The following is a 14563-nucleotide window of genomic DNA, read 5'->3' as shown; positions in this document are numbered from 1 at the left end:
TCCTGTGACCTTCATTCAATTTATTAACTGTTCCAGAATAGAAAGCACTATATTAAATTCATGAAATAAAAGTTTAGAAGTCACTATTAGAAAGGGGTTGATGACCATCATCACCAATGAATATATTATCATAGAGAATGGCAGCAGTTGCTGAACCAATGAATGGGCCGGCCCAATAGACCCAATGGTTGGTCCATGTCCAGCTAACCAAAGCTGGCCCAAATGACACTGCTGGGTTCATTGATGCACCATCAAACACACCACCAACCAAGATATTTGCACCCACAATCAGCCCAATTGCTACTGGGGCTATAATTCCCACATTACCCTTCTTTGGATCCACTGCTGTTGCATAAACTGTGTATACCAATCCAAAAGTCATCACTATCTCAAAGATTAATGCATTCCACACTGACACCCCATTAGATAGAGAGAAAGCTGATATTTCCTGCACCATATAAACAAAATTATGATATTAATTAGTCCTTAATTAATCCATGGTTTTAAAATATAGATTATTCTTATATAGTTAGATTTGGTATCCTGACTAATCTATCGCGAATTAAATGTCGCTGACAAATAAGTTGTTGCATGTCGACACTTATTTAAGCAAACTCGTAAACTGATTACTAAATCAACCCAACTTAATTTTATTATATTGTTAGATACGTGTTTTTTAAAGATCAATTATTATCTTTACATAAAATTATTTGAGAACAACTAGGGAACCAAAAGCATATCAGCCAAAAATCAGCCAAAATGTGTTTGAACTCAATGAAAAATCAGGTTTTGGTTTGTGCTCCGTGATCTCAGGAGCAGTTTTCAAACATATTATTCAAAAAGTGATTCTAATTAAACAGTTTTGTTTACTTTTTTGCTGATTACCTTTTAGTTCCATATACTTTTCCAAATTATTTTAACGTGAATCGTGGGCCTAATATTTAAAGGTGATGAATGGAAGCAACGTTTACCATTCCACCGGTGGCGAAATTGAGAAGAATGCAAGCAACAACAGAACCAAGACACTGTGCAAACCAATAAAGAATGCTTCTCAAGAAGGTTATGTTTCCTCCAACGAAGGCACCGAATGTGACAGCAGGGTTGACATGGCCACCTGAAATGTTTGCACCAACAGAAACCGCCACCATTAGCGCAAATGCATGGGATAGTGACGCAATTATGAGACCTGAAGGTGTTGCGGGTCCACCCATTGTAAGCTTGCCTGTCACACACAACAATAATATTTTATTATTACATATTAAATTCTGAAAAAGATAAGTTTGTAATTAAATTAAACACATTAATATAATGTAGAGTGGTCACCATAAGCCATGCCAGAGCCTTGGCCAGCAAAAACAAAAATGAGCATTGAAAAGAACTCAGCAAATGCTGCTCTAATGGCAGCTGGACTGCTAGCCTCCCTTGGTGATCCAATTGCAATTCTATACACTGCCATTCTTGGTTACTATCAGCAAATTAAACCAATAATAGAGATACAAACTTGTTCGCTTCTTATAATTTTTTCTGTTTTAACTTGAATTTTAGTTATTAGTTTTGGATAAGAGTGAGCATAAAGTGTGTATGAGATCTTAGTTTGTTGTATAAATAACAAAATTAACGGCTAAGGAAACGGTCCTAATGTTTCCCGGTAAGAGTGTGATGTTCATGCATGCATTTGGCCACAGTTTTGCCACATTTGTGGCTCAGATTTCCATATATGCATCTAAATCATTATCATATAATATATAGTATAGCTGTATAATTATTAATTAAGCCTTCGGTCCATTTGTTGTTCCATTCACTCGATCAATGGATTAATTCAGTCGCAATATGAATCCCGTGTAAATTTTATTAATTTAGGGTTTGCATTTTAAGTTACATAGGTGATAGGTAAGGACGACTTCACTCTAACTAAATCTATTAGTTATAAAATAGAGTCAATTAAAAGATATGGATATGGTCATAAGAAGTTAATTTCGTGCACTTAACTTCGTTTTTCTTTTAATTTTCTTTTGTGACAACTCTCATGTTTTTTGGGGTGGTGTCTGCAACGTAATTAAGACCAACTGGCCTGGGCCCAGAAGAACCTCTAACATTGGGCTCACTTGTTTTTTGAGAAAAAATGATTAGCCCAAAAAAGTATGGGCTAGCCCAACTCTACATCACACATTCACACTCCCTACGACTCCAGTCACTACACTAGCTTGGAACTTGGAAAGTTGGAAGTGAACATTTTATTGTTATTATGACAAAAAAAACAAAAAAAAAAAAAATTATAAAGAAATTAATCAAATTACTTTAGAAAGAGTAGTCCCAATAAAATCAGCATGAAAACATAAGGCAACATTTTTATAAACATTTAACAAAATAAATACACAGTACATGTAGAAGAAAAAGATAAACAAAAAAACATGTTTCATTGTGATATGAGAATGAGATAGAATGAGCCACAAGCAGCTAATCACAACACAGTGTCCGTTATCTCAGTACTGAAGCCTCTAAACCATTAAACCAAACAAAGAAAAAGAAAAAAAAAATGGCAGTCTCCTCCTGCTCTTTCACCTTGGTTTCTCCCTTTTTGTCCCACAAGGTCTGTTTTTTTCATTACATTCAGAGTCCATCTTCTTCATTACCACAACTCATCATGTCTTTAATTCTGAATTTGTTTTCAGTCAAATGATCTCCCTCGAAATGCAGCAACTATACCTTCCAGCAGTGCAATGGACACAACAACTTCCACTGTAGAAAGTAAGAAACAGCCTATTCAGAAAAGAAGACCGTTACTGTTAGGTATTGGAGCATTGGTAGCAAATTTACAACCATCAAAATTGCTCCTTGCTGAAGGTACCCTCATTCATGCACCATAGGCATATATTCTTGAGTCATAGTCAAAGATTTGAAATTACATTCTTGTCCTTGTGCAGAAGTAGTGCCAGACAAATATCGTGCTTTTGTGGACTATATAGATGGGTATTCTTACGTATATCCTTCAGATTGGAAGGTAAGTTTGCATGATAGTCCAATCCAATAGGAACAGATATAAAGATTATGTTTTCCTTTTTCAAAGAGTGAATGAATAAATGATTGTTCATTAATCTGTAGGAATTTGACTTCAGGGCTCATGATTCTGCATTCAAAGACAGATATCTACAGTTGCAAAATGTGAGGGTGAGGTTCATACCAACTGAGAAGAAAGATATAAGAGATATGGGTCCATTGGAAGAGGTGATGTTGCTGCATATTGTTGTCTACAAATCTTTATAGACTATTTTTATTTTGATGCTCAAAAAAATAATTTGTACATTTAAGCAGGTCGTATCATTTTTGGTCAAACATAGATATGCAGCACCAAATCAAAGACCAACAATATATGACATGCAGGAGGTTTTCTTTCACTGATTTTTATCTCTAATCTGAATGAACTAAATATATGATCATGATGAAATTAAAGATAATTTGAGTTCTGAATGGCAGAAAACGGTGGATGGAAAACATTACTATTCATTTGAATATGTGCTTACTTCTCCAAATTACTCAAGTGCCTCATTTGCAACAATTGCTATAGGAAACGGTAACTAACCTGCCATACAAGCAAAATCTCAGTGTTCCATAAAAGCAACAATAGACTCAATCAATCATGTTGCTAACTAATAAGGTGCATTGATTTCTGCAGGAAGGTACTACACGTTAATTGTGGGAGCCAATGAGAGGCGATGGAAAAGATATCGAGATCAGCTCAAAGTGGTGGCGGACTCCTTTCGTCTTCTTGACATCTGAAATGTCATTGCACAATTCGCCACCTGTTCTAATTTTTCTACAGATCAAGTTTATATCAAAATTTTCTTCTCATCTCATTCATATGTTACATGTGTATATAAACTCTTTTGATCTCTCGAGAATTTACAATTTACAAATGTGTCTTAAATATACGTGTTACTTCTCTTTAAATAGCTTAAATGTCTATTTACAAAATGTACAAAGTAGATCATAAAAATGTTTCTTAAAGCTCCCATGTCTTGCTGAATATGTAAGAATTTACTCTCAGCCAAATTGAAAAATAATCTTAAAAACTGAAAATGATGAAGATTCCATGTGGAGTATTTGCATTCATTACGGAAGCGGTAAAATTTAAGGGGCCTCGTTTAAGACTGAGTAAACCAGCAAAAGAGAAAGCTTTTCTAAACTCTCACTATATATGTACAGAGGTTACAACTCATGGACTGAATTTTCTATATAATTTTCACAAACAAGAAAAAGAATACAGTAATGATTAATGAATAAGTTTATCATCTATCCACGCTATAGATCCCCAACTAAGAAGAATCAGCGTTGATTCCGCCACTCTCCTCTTTTTAAGAAACAAATCAATATACCAATGGAGACAACACTGCCAGTCCAAACAGCTTGCCTCCAAAAGAATATGCATACAGCTCAGAAACCTCGTACCAACCGAACTCCTATTTTCAAATTCTACACATCTATTCCTGCTACAGTTTCCTCCTTTCTATGACTATCAGTGCCTAGTGCTAATTTAAGCTTCATTGTTCCCGTTCTTGCCACATGCAAACCTCCACCTGACATTCTTCGAAAATTTCAAGAGGTGGAGTACTCACCAGTCGTTGTCAAGCATAATGTGAAATAAAACTCACCAATCAACCTTCTAAATGAGCCGATGCTGACGCAATGCCTTGCCAAAATGAGGTTGCATCAATCGGACATACAGGCCATTCTTTGCAACCAGTGAATCGTGGCTTCCCGACTCCACTATCCTTCCTCCATTAAGGACTACAATGTTATCTACGTGTCTCATCATTGCAGCCCTGTGCGCTATTAAAATAGTGGTCTTGTTCCCCATGACTAGTGTGTCCAGAGCCTCTTGCACCACTCGGCTTGACTCAGATTCAATAGATGAACTGGCTTCATCCAACAATAAGATAGGCGCATTTTTCAAAATTACCCGAGCAATTGCAATTCTCTGTTTCTGTCCTGGAGTTAAGTCAACACCTCTCATCCCAACATGTGTGTCATAACCATGAGGCAAACTGCTAATGAAATGATGAGCATTTGCTATTCTTGCGGCCTCTTTCACCTCAGCTTCACTGGCATTGTGCCTGGCATATAGGATGTTTCCCTTAAGGTGGTTGAGAAAATAATAGGTTTCTATTGAACCAGACCAAGGTGGCTCCTCAACCATCTTAAATTATATAGCTTTAAATCCCTCCCGTCTAGAAAAATTTGCCCAGCAACTGGATCATAAAATCTTTCTATCAAAGATATTATAGTGCTCTTTCCAGACCCAGAAACTCCCACAACAGCAATTGTTTGTCCCCCATTGACTTTCAAACTGAAATTGCTCAAGACCAACACTTCTGGCCGAGAAGGGTAACAGAAATCAACATTTTTCAATTCAATGCTTCCATATACATTGGGAGGCTTCACTGCAGAGCTATCATCAGGATCAATTTTAGGTACACGGTCTATAATTTCAAACACCGAGATGAGAGATTTGCGTCGTTTAAGTATGTAAGGAGCCAAGCCAAAAGGCTCCACAAGTGCAAATGTAGCAAACGAGAAAACCATGTACACCTTGAGTGCAGTAGGCGGATGCACATATCCATTATTTATACATGTTGCTGTGTACCAAAGTAGAAGGGCATTGCAAGCGAAGAGTAGAAACTGCGAAAAACCAAATCCAAAACCGATGGCCACTCCATGAAGAAAGCTCTTCATAAATATCTTATTTAACTGCAGCCTGTAGAGCTCCATAACCTTGTTACCAGCACAAAATGCAACAACAGTGTAAATATTTCTAACAGCATCTTCAAGAACCAAAGAAGCCTTTCTGTGCATTTCCTGTATACCTCTTGAAAAGCCAGCAAGCCACAATTTCTGCAACATACAATTAGGATGTTAAATCATTTAGATACTTAGCAAGATTAGATCCATCAGTATAATAAATGAAATTAAATGTAGATTGAAATAAACAATAATTACTGAAAATTACAATGGAACCCCAGAAAAGAGGTCAAACATCATTAGATCATGACATACTTGATGCTAAAAAGGTGAATAAATGAAATAAAACTATTGATTTATATGGAGAAATTCTTCCAAAAACAATGTACATGTGGAAAAGAAATAAAAACTCACCCCAACCACCAGAAAATATAACACTAGAAAACCAGAAATGCAGAGGCAAACCTGTGCAAATGCAGAGATACAAAGAACTGGAAGTGTTGCTAAAGCCACAAGTGCTAATCGCCATTGGAGCAAAACACCAATGAGAAAAGCAACAATAACTGCAGCACTGTCCTGTACAAATATTGAAAGTCGATTGCTAAAAGCTGCTCGAACAAATGTAGCATCATTTGCCAAGCGCATGGATAAATTGTCAGCACTGTTTTCCTCTTCATCGAACCATCCAGTTTCATTGCGTAGCATGGCTGCCATGTTTTAGAAACAAGTTAAGCACAGCTCAGGGATCCAAAACACACTAAAGGGGAAAATTTAAAGCAGAAGGATGTACTCACCTGAAAACATCATTCTCCTGACCCTTTCTGTCATTTTCTCCCCCATAATGCCAAAGTAGAAATGCTGCAAAAAGTTGGCAATAACTGTCACGAAGCCCATGCAAGCAATGACCAAGCACCACTTGTTTACTTCCCCATGCAAGTGATTTGCCTCATCAATTCTATAGTAAGCCGTCACCACCATGCCAATAACATAAGCAAGAAGTGGGTTGAAAGAACCAAAGATAGCAGCACCCGTGCTTCCTAACACAGCATAAAGCCACTCAGCCAAACTAAGCTCAGCGAGCCTCCAAAGTGAGGGTTGCCCCCGATGTCGTGCATCCTTTGTTAGATCCATTTTCACTGACATATCATCAGAATGACTCTCTGGCCTACTAAAAGTCTGGGAATGAGAGCGTTCATTTTTAGGATCAGACGTTAATAGAGGTGAAATAGGGGATTCTGGGTCGGAACCATTTGATGCTTGTCGATTCACAGACTGGACATCAATCTTGGGCAGCTCTGGCAGTCTCATTTCAAAACTGTCCTGCCTTTTTATCGATGGCTCCTTATCTGCACCATTTTCTAGCATCATCTCAGGTGGTGGGCTCCGTGCTTTTGGTGAATCTTGTGAGTTAAAGAAGCCATCCGAAGGACGAAATACTCCAGCAATTCTTTGAAGAGAGGGTGATTTATTCATTTTGGGGGATGATGGTTCTCTCAAACTTTCTGAAGAATCTTTCTCAATTTGGAAAACTCCAGCATCCTTGTAGTTCCGAATAGGCATCCTGGACAATAAGCAAAAGAACATGTGATGTTGCAAGTAAAGAAACCTTGCAAATAATAAACATACTATATGTTAAATACTGCTGTTCGGGGCTATTTAATTGTGTTAGGCGATGGGGTAAAGATGATTCATTTATTGTTAAGGTAAACATTTTCTTAACAGAACTGAGCTCCTTTTATGAAAGAACCATGTTATATCCTCCAGATATGCAAACAACACTATATTGAACAGGAAGTAAGTATGGCTAGATTCAGTATTACACCTTTTGGGAAGTTTTGTGGCTTCTTCACAGCGAAGAAGCTCTGCATATAAGCCATCCCGGCTTAATAACTCATCATGAGTACCCATTTCAACAAGTTGACCTTCCTCCATAACAGCTATATAATCAGCATTACGTATGAGACTAAGCCTTCGAGCAATTATTATTGTTGAGCGTCCCAACATAAGTAGATCAAGGGCCTCCTGAACAGACCTCTCAGCCTCAAAATCAAGTCCACCAGTAACCTCATCAAGCAGAAGAATCGATGGATTCAAAAGCACAGCTCTTGCAACAGATAGTTTTATTTTCTCCTCTTCTGTCAAAGCTATACCAGCCCTCCCAACCTAAAAGATAGAAGCCTCAATTTTCTTAGTGAAATTGGATCGCTAGTAGAAATCCAAATACAAACCAAAAGAAGAGCTACAGGCTCCATATGATCGTGTAATCAGGCTTTACCTGAGTGTCATAACCTTTATCTAAGGAGCTGATAAACGCATGTGCATGAGCTATTTTAGCAGCCTCTACAATTTGATCCATGGTTGCATCCCTCCCATAAGCAATGTTGTCTCTTATACTCAAACTGAGCAATGCAGGTTCCTGGGTGACCAGTCCAATTTGGCTTCTAAGCCATTCCAGTTTCAAATTCTTGATGTTTTCACCATCTAAAAGAACTTCTCCTGAACCACAGATAGAAAAAATAGATTTTGGTCTGAAATGACTCATGAGTCCTATGAATAACAGGGCATGTATGCACTTGAGAATTGGAAAACAATTACCTAATGTAGGATCATAGAATCGCTCCATGAGTGGAATAATACTACTTTTGCCAGAGCCATTTCTGCCAACAAGTGCCACAGCTTTCTTAGCAGGAACAGTGAGATAAAACCCACTCAAGATAGGGATTTCAGGACGAGAAAGATAACTGAAATAAACATTGCGGAACTCTATATTCCCTTGCACTGAAGCAGGGGCACTGCCATCATGATTAAAAGATGAGGATGACCGGCTTATCATCTCAAACAATCTATAAGCAGCTATTCGCCCTTGATCAAATGAGTAGAAATTCGTTGCAGCTTGATTCAATCCCCTTAAATAAAGTAACAAAAATCGTGTTAAAAAAATGTAAAACAAATGCGGAAAAATACACAAGTTGCGAATGAAACTCACAAGCCACTTAGAATCACAGCAAACAAAGCTGTTATAATTTCACCACCATGAGCTTTTCTGTGCACAACCAAGAACTTTCCAACCCAGAGTTGTAATGCACAAGAACATATTGCAAGCCCATATGTAAATCCAAGACCAAGCCCTTGAACAAGACTGATTAATATACCATATCTAAGAGTAGCTTGCAGTGATGTTGCATATGAATATTTAGCCAGAGTTTCATTTGAAAATGCATACAAGGTCCTTATATACGAAATTGCCTGCATCACAATATTATAAATATTCAGAATCAATGGCATAGAAATAAGTGGCGCACATAAACATCACCCACAAAAATACTGTGCTTAGTGCTTACAATACAATACTATAACAAAAACTGTATGGAAGATTTTCAGACAGATTTGAAACCTTCCTCCTTTCCTTCTATATATAGCAAAATGAAAATCTTCCTTTCAATTGCATGTATAAATCAAGAATATAATTAGATTTCGAAATGAATCAAGACTTGGACAATAAATAACCTGTTCAGCAATGCTAGCTGCTTCAGCATATGCATCCTGGATATTCTCAGCAAGCCTATGAAGGAATATATTTGATATTCCTCCTGCCGCAACGATAAATGGACCTGTAGCTAATGTTATCAATGCAATCTGCCAACAATTGATAAAACCAATAACAAGACCACCGAAGAATGTAGCCATGTTATGAATATAATTCCCAACCTGTATTATTAAAACTTAAAAGTCAATAGACATACTGTATGAGACGAGTCTGGAGGTCTCATCTGCAAAGAATTTCAAATTTACAAATGAATAAGTTTATGCAAAATACAAGAACCAAACATACCTTTTCACTAAGTGCAGACTGAATGAGCAGCACATCACTCAATACTTGACTCACGATATCTCCATTATTCCCATAAGTATCAAAAAAGCTCATATCTTGATTAAGCAATACTTGAACATATTTTGACCTAATAACAGCAGTCTGCCGTTCTCCGGTCAAAATCCAACATGAAACCTCTGATAAATAAAGAAAAGTTAGCATTGCAAGATACATAAACACAATATTAAATAAGATAAATTGCTTGTGATTAATGTACCAATCCAACCAGCGGCAAAAACTCCCCCAGCAATATAAACAATGGTTAAAGCCAGCTGCAGAAGAAACAACAAGAGAGGCAGCAAAATTAAATGTGTAGCTATGATGTAAACTGGTTTGACAGACTAAATAAACCAGTCAAACAATAAAACATTCATACTCATAGGTTCTCTGGCAAAATCAGATTTAGAAACATTGCCTATTAGTAATTGTTGGTCAACCATGTCTAGTTTTGTGACTTTTTTTCTCCTTCTCGCTAATTGTAACTGCTCACTACAGTTGAGTTCAAAGTATTTGTATCGACGGAGTGGTGATTCAGGACAAACAAGCATTTTTCCCACATGGAGGAATAGCTACATGAATTAATTGTGCCCTAGACTCCTAGCACTTTAGCACCCGAAAGAAAAAGATCTATGAATAAAGGCAGCAATTTGCTCTCTTCCAATTTCGAAATAGTGTATTTGTGTGATAAAAATCAGTTGCTCAGCTTTCTTAACTTTTCAACTCTACCCACGATTTATTTTCATTGGCAGACGGCTTCATAATTCCATCTCCTCAAAGCCCTAATTATTCCTTATTTGAATTTACTTTAAAATGGCCAAATTCCTATCCCTGTAACTGTAATTATCATCGACGACACACAATTAGCTGGTGAACTGAACCTAATATCCCTTTCTAATATCGGAAAACTAAGGCTAAATGAACAAAAATTAAATGCACATTGACTTATATAAGTAAGAGAGAACAATTTCAAGCACCAGCAAATCCCTTACAGGAAGAAGTGTTCAAATGAGTGTAATCAATTCAGTATTCATTAAAAAAAAAAAAATTCATTGCTCAATTACCTCATCATAACATCACAAGCAGCAAATGCATTTCACAACTAAAGCAAAATCAAATTACCAGAAATGAAAATCCAGACACGTTACGCACAACAAAATCTAGGGTAAGAGCTAAGAAGAGAACGAAACCGAACCTCCTTGAACCTGTGAAACTGGTCATCTTGCTGACGAACATGGATGATTTTGGCAAAGAAATGCAAGTAAACGACGAGAGCGGTGCCGTGAGCTGCGGCGGCGACGGAGCCGAGGATCATAAGGAACCAGTCAAAACGATCGGCGCAGGCGAAGAGGCGGGAGAAAGGCACGGCAGCTGGCGGCGGCTCAACCTCCTCTGGCTCCTCGATCTCCTCCTCCACCTCAACCTGCTGCGACGCCGAAGTCTCGGCACCGGGATCAATATACGGAGACGGCGACTCCGGCGGCTCCGAAACCTCAGACACCGGAGTGAGAGGCTGTATGTGCGGCGGGGACCAACCGAACAGCCCTCTCGATACCATCACGCCCTCCGATCCCTACTCAGAATTGAAACGAGTGACAGATCCACCGTAATTCACAAGGCGAAATTCAACAACACTTGAGCTATTTGAGAAAACGACGTCGTAATTAAACGCCGCACCGGTAGTTGTGTTGTTCCTTTAAGGTGACGGCGAGCTGTTTGACTCGGTCAACAAAGGCTTACGGAAAAGTTAAAACTTAAACATCTTCTTAAGCACTAAAAGCCTTCCTTCATTTTCCTCCGTTTTGGTTTCCATCGCCGCCGGTAAAACCTCTATTATTTTATTTTCTCCGGCGTCGAAATCTTTTTCCGTTTGATTTCCTTTTCAATTTGTTTGAGATTGAATTGAATACTTGAATCACGGAATTAGGAGGAGGATACAGTGAGTGTGTGCTGTGAAATTGTGATGGCATGCATGCAGTTGCAGAGCTGGAAATTGGACCCTAGGGGCTTTTTGGTAAAATTAGGGGCAATGATGGTGTTGGTAAATGCGTGAACAGCTGGATGATGTGCAGCGGAATTACGTTGAAGCCCCTCCTTGGAGACGTTGGAGTGACACGTGTGAAATGCTGGCGTGCTATGGTTTTTTGGGAAAAAGGGAAAAGAAGGAGCTTTAAAAATGGAGAGCGCTTTTGTCATTGGGGTAGTGAGGAGTGAGTAGTGAGGAGAGTGGGGGCATCATTTGGTGGGAAATAAAATTAGAGCCCCCTTTTTTTTTTGTTGTGCCAGTGAATTTCCTCTGTTCCTTCTTTCCTTTTTCATGTGATCTCTGACCTATTTTTGGAGTTTTATTATTTTATTTTCAATTCTATGAGGGTATGGTTTTAATGAAGTTAGGATCTTAGTCTCGTGCGGGTCGTTTATTTTTATATATCTAACGAAGAGGAAATTTCATGTGACAAGACCTTTGTTGGTACATTTAATATGCTCATTTGTTTCTTTAACACCAAATAATTCATTGCATAATGGTATAGGCTAGAATTTGCGGTCCATTTAACGAATCTAACGTGTACAGAGTTGGAAAAGTATATAAGCATAAAATCTGATACTATCTTATTATCCATGTATAGTACTTAATGAAACGTTCGCCGAGTAAATTTGACGTTTTAAGATTGAGGTTACTTGATTATAATTCTTTGAAATCCAGGGTCAATTTTTGTGATCCGTGTTGTAAGGGAATAAATAATAAAAACATAAAAAAATATCTCATTATAGACTATAGTAATGCATCTCAAAAGTCAAAACAATTATCAGGGATCTTTTTTTTTATTGAAGTGGGCATCAGGACAGGTTTTTTTCCCTTCTTTAAAAAACATCAGCCCTTTAATGGTATCACTGAAGAAGGCCCGAAGAAAACATAACAACCCCAAAGATGTGTCACCAAAATCTTGTACCACTTTTGGACTTTTTTGTCCTCTATGGGCACATTTGTGTTTTTTATCGGCCTTCAATAATTATGAGTTTTTGGTACAATAATCATGGCTTATGCTTTCATATTTCAGAGTTTTCGGATCAATACAGTAATTATTCAAAATAAATCACGTAAAATAAATATGATTATAAAGCATCAAGGGAAACTACAAAAGATCTCACCAAGCACTCAAAAGTCAAAATTCATGAAACGGAAAGCTGCATAAATAATAAGAGACAAACACATCCTAAAACAAAGAAACGCAGTCTTAGTATTAATTTTAAGCAAAGCCAACAAAAATCAAAGGAGATAAAACATAGTGAGATCGATCTCATACTAGATATTAAACTATATATTAATTTAAATTCTTAAGATCCCAAATGCATCAAGCTAAGAAAACGGTTGTGAGAACCTTCTCAGACTCCATGGATGCCTTGAGTAGCTTTAAGCCCTGTAACACATTAAAGGTTATATTAGAAAGTTTGAACAGGTTAAAATGAGATGAGTCGTAGTGTAAGAGAGAAACCTCTTTCATGCCAAGCTGAACAACGGTTTCTTTCAAGACACCAACATCCTTGACATTGAACTGGTTAAGCATGGTGATGCCTGATATGGTTGACATAGGCTGAATGAGAAGATTATCCATGATCATGTAAGTTATTACTTCTTTCACAAACCCATTATTGCTCTTATTAGGTGCCGCCGTGGCCGGGGCTTCACCCTTGATATAGTTGACTTTCGCAGTCATACGACCAGTACGGCACGCGGCACAAATAGAATCGTACACATCTGTTACAGTATAGGAACAACTTTGTGAGCACCTGAACAACTTTGGAGTCATGTTGGAGTGGTTTATAGCAGCTGAAGGGAGGAGGCCCGAGATGGAAGGTGAAGAGCCAAGAATGGCTGGATTAAGGATAAGATCCTTAGATAGGTTTGGTTGCATGTAAACATGGTTGAGGTTTTCAACGCTAGAGTAGAGATTCCCCAAGCAACCAACCACGGCTTCCTTGGTTAAAAGCTTGATGACGGTAGCAAGTGGCAACTGAAGCAAGGTGAAGAGGAAGTCCACCACTTCCTTAGAGGCTTCTGCAAACAGCACTTTCTTATTCTTTGAGTCTAGCAGAAGCTTCAAACTCAAATTACTAGTATTAGTCGTCATTCTGAGGGTGAAAGTGAATGATAAGGGAAACCAAGGGCTATATATATAAGAGAGATTTTCTTGGTTGACGAGTGGAATGATGAAAAGTGGTTTCTTTGTGTGGCTCGAAGAAAGAGTTAGTTGAAGGTTAATAAAGATGAGAATCAGGATTAATGTTCTTTTTCTTTTAAAATTAAATATATTTTATTGAAAACAGTAAATTTTTCATTTATACAGAAAACAAGCAAGAAAATCTATATACATATATAGGCAGAACTGCCAGTCTGCCGCTGGCTGGTTGGATACTTGCAGGGAAGTTGCATGGGAAAGGTTTAGCTCCTATGGTGAGTTTCTCTTTGATTTTTTTCTGACATATAGGAACTCTAACCATTGGAAGAGAGAAGGAATGAGTTCCTGCACAAGGATCAAGGTAAGGGAATTTTCTGACATATAGGAACTCTAACCATTGGAAGAGAGAAGGAGTGAGTTCCTGCACAAGGATCAAGGTAAGGGAGTCCCTCTAAGCAGGGACTCAAATTAACCAATAACAATTTGTCATTTGGCAAGTTTATTTAATATTAATATCTTTTAATAATGAATTATTTTTAAATTTATAAATTTAAATAATATTATTGAAAAAAATTAATTATATTAATTTTAAGTATTTTAATTAATTAATTAAATGAGACCACATTAGGGACTAAAGTTAGTTCCTCCTAATGGAGAAGAGAGAGATGCTTTGAGTTCCTATTTATTGTTTATGACGCAAAAGCTGATGTGGAGTTACTTTTTATGACAGATGGGCCATAAACAGGAACTGGAATGAGTTCCCTACTGAAAATGGTCTTAG

At 37.6% G+C, this 14563-nt stretch overlaps 5 protein-coding genes across 5 annotated transcripts; 1 reads left to right on the top strand and 4 right to left on the bottom strand.

The window, feature by feature from the left end:
* LOC107616885 (aquaporin TIP1-3) lies at positions 19–1505 on the bottom strand. The gene is made up of 3 exons (XM_016318774.2): positions 1324–1505; positions 972–1222; positions 19–448 (listed from the first exon to the last, which is right to left on the bottom strand). Exons 1-3 carry the CDS (start codon positions 1454–1456, stop codon positions 74–76), a joined length of 759 nt encoding a protein of 252 aa, XP_016174260.1. The 5' UTR covers positions 1457–1505; the 3' UTR covers positions 19–73.
* On the top strand, positions 2381–4000 carry LOC107619639 (photosynthetic NDH subunit of lumenal location 1, chloroplastic). Its single transcript, XM_016321935.2, has 7 exons — positions 2381–2590; positions 2673–2844; positions 2925–3001; positions 3103–3225; positions 3313–3384; positions 3475–3571; positions 3674–4000. The coding sequence occupies exons 1-7, from the start codon at positions 2537–2539 to the stop codon at positions 3775–3777; spliced, it is 699 nt and encodes a 232-aa protein (XP_016177421.1). The 5' UTR covers positions 2381–2536; the 3' UTR covers positions 3778–4000.
* LOC107616228 (ABC transporter B family member 20-like) lies at positions 4471–5011 on the bottom strand. The gene is made up of 2 exons (XM_016318214.1): positions 4722–5011; positions 4471–4582 (listed from the first exon to the last, which is right to left on the bottom strand). Exons 1-2 carry the CDS (start codon positions 5009–5011, stop codon positions 4471–4473), a joined length of 402 nt encoding a protein of 133 aa, XP_016173700.1.
* On the bottom strand, positions 4959–11850 carry LOC107617807 (ABC transporter B family member 6). The gene is made up of 11 exons (XM_016319677.2): positions 10800–11850; positions 9825–9879; positions 9569–9744; positions 9244–9444; positions 8723–8982; positions 8332–8642; positions 8012–8232; positions 7559–7899; positions 6531–7297; positions 6202–6443; positions 4959–5889 (listed from the first exon to the last, which is right to left on the bottom strand). The coding sequence occupies exons 1-11, from the start codon at positions 11160–11162 to the stop codon at positions 5161–5163; spliced, it is 3666 nt and encodes a 1221-aa protein (XP_016175163.1). The 5' UTR covers positions 11163–11850; the 3' UTR covers positions 4959–5160.
* Positions 12740–13873, bottom strand: LOC107616229. The gene is made up of 2 exons (XM_021112541.1): positions 13099–13873; positions 12740–13023 (listed from the first exon to the last, which is right to left on the bottom strand). The coding sequence occupies exons 1-2, from the start codon at positions 13732–13734 to the stop codon at positions 12958–12960; spliced, it is 702 nt and encodes a 233-aa protein (XP_020968200.1). The 5' UTR covers positions 13735–13873; the 3' UTR covers positions 12740–12957.

Source organism: Arachis ipaensis, chromosome B09 (assembly GCF_000816755.2).
Source record: "Arachis ipaensis cultivar K30076 chromosome B09, Araip1.1, whole genome shotgun sequence".
In the NCBI taxonomy this organism is placed as follows: domain Eukaryota; kingdom Viridiplantae; phylum Streptophyta; class Magnoliopsida; order Fabales; family Fabaceae; genus Arachis; species Arachis ipaensis.
The sequence above is the reverse complement of the archived record's forward strand: the minus strand, read 5'-3'. Positions and strand labels throughout refer to the sequence as shown.

Excerpts from the sequence above, each read along its gene's own strand:
- LOC107616885 (XM_016318774.2), bottom strand. The coding sequence starts at position 1,456 with ATGGCAGTGTATAGAATTGCAATTGGATCACCAAGGGAGGCTAGCAGT. Across the intron at positions 1,223-1,323 it reads AGGCTCTGGCATGGCTTATG|GCAAGCTTACAATGGGTGGA; the intron begins GTGACCACTCTA and ends TGTGTGTGACAG. Across the intron at positions 449-971 it reads ATTTCGCCACCGGTGGAATG|GAAATATCAGCTTTCTCTCT; the intron begins GTAAACGTTGCT and ends TATATGGTGCAG.
- LOC107619639 (XM_016321935.2), top strand. The coding sequence starts at position 2,537 with ATGGCAGTCTCCTCCTGCTCTTTCACCTTGGTTTCTCCCTTTTTGTCC. Across the intron at positions 2,845-2,924 it reads AAAATTGCTCCTTGCTGAAG|AAGTAGTGCCAGACAAATAT; the intron begins GTACCCTCATTC and ends GTCCTTGTGCAG. Across the intron at positions 3,226-3,312 it reads ATATGGGTCCATTGGAAGAG|GTCGTATCATTTTTGGTCAA; the intron begins GTGATGTTGCTG and ends ACATTTAAGCAG.
- LOC107616228 (XM_016318214.1), bottom strand. The coding sequence starts at position 5,011 with ATGAGAGGTGTTGACTTAACTCCAGGACAGAAACAGAGAATTGCAATT. Across the intron at positions 4,583-4,721 it reads CTGGTTGCAAAGAATGGCCT|AATGTCAGGTGGAGGTTTGC; the intron begins GTATGTCCGATT and ends AAATTTTCGAAG.
- LOC107617807 (XM_016319677.2), bottom strand. The coding sequence starts at position 11,162 with ATGGTATCGAGAGGGCTGTTCGGTTGGTCCCCGCCGCACATACAGCCT. Across the intron at positions 7,298-7,558 it reads GCCACAAAACTTCCCAAAAG|GATGCCTATTCGGAACTACA; the intron begins GTGTAATACTGA and ends CTTATTGTCCAG. Across the intron at positions 5,890-6,201 it reads GTATCTCTGCATTTGCACAG|AAATTGTGGCTTGCTGGCTT; the intron begins GTTTGCCTCTGC and ends TGTATGTTGCAG.
- LOC107616229 (XM_021112541.1), bottom strand. The coding sequence starts at position 13,734 with ATGACGACTAATACTAGTAATTTGAGTTTGAAGCTTCTGCTAGACTCA. Across the intron at positions 13,024-13,098 it reads TTCAGCTTGGCATGAAAGAG|GGCTTAAAGCTACTCAAGGC; the intron begins GTTTCTCTCTTA and ends AATGTGTTACAG.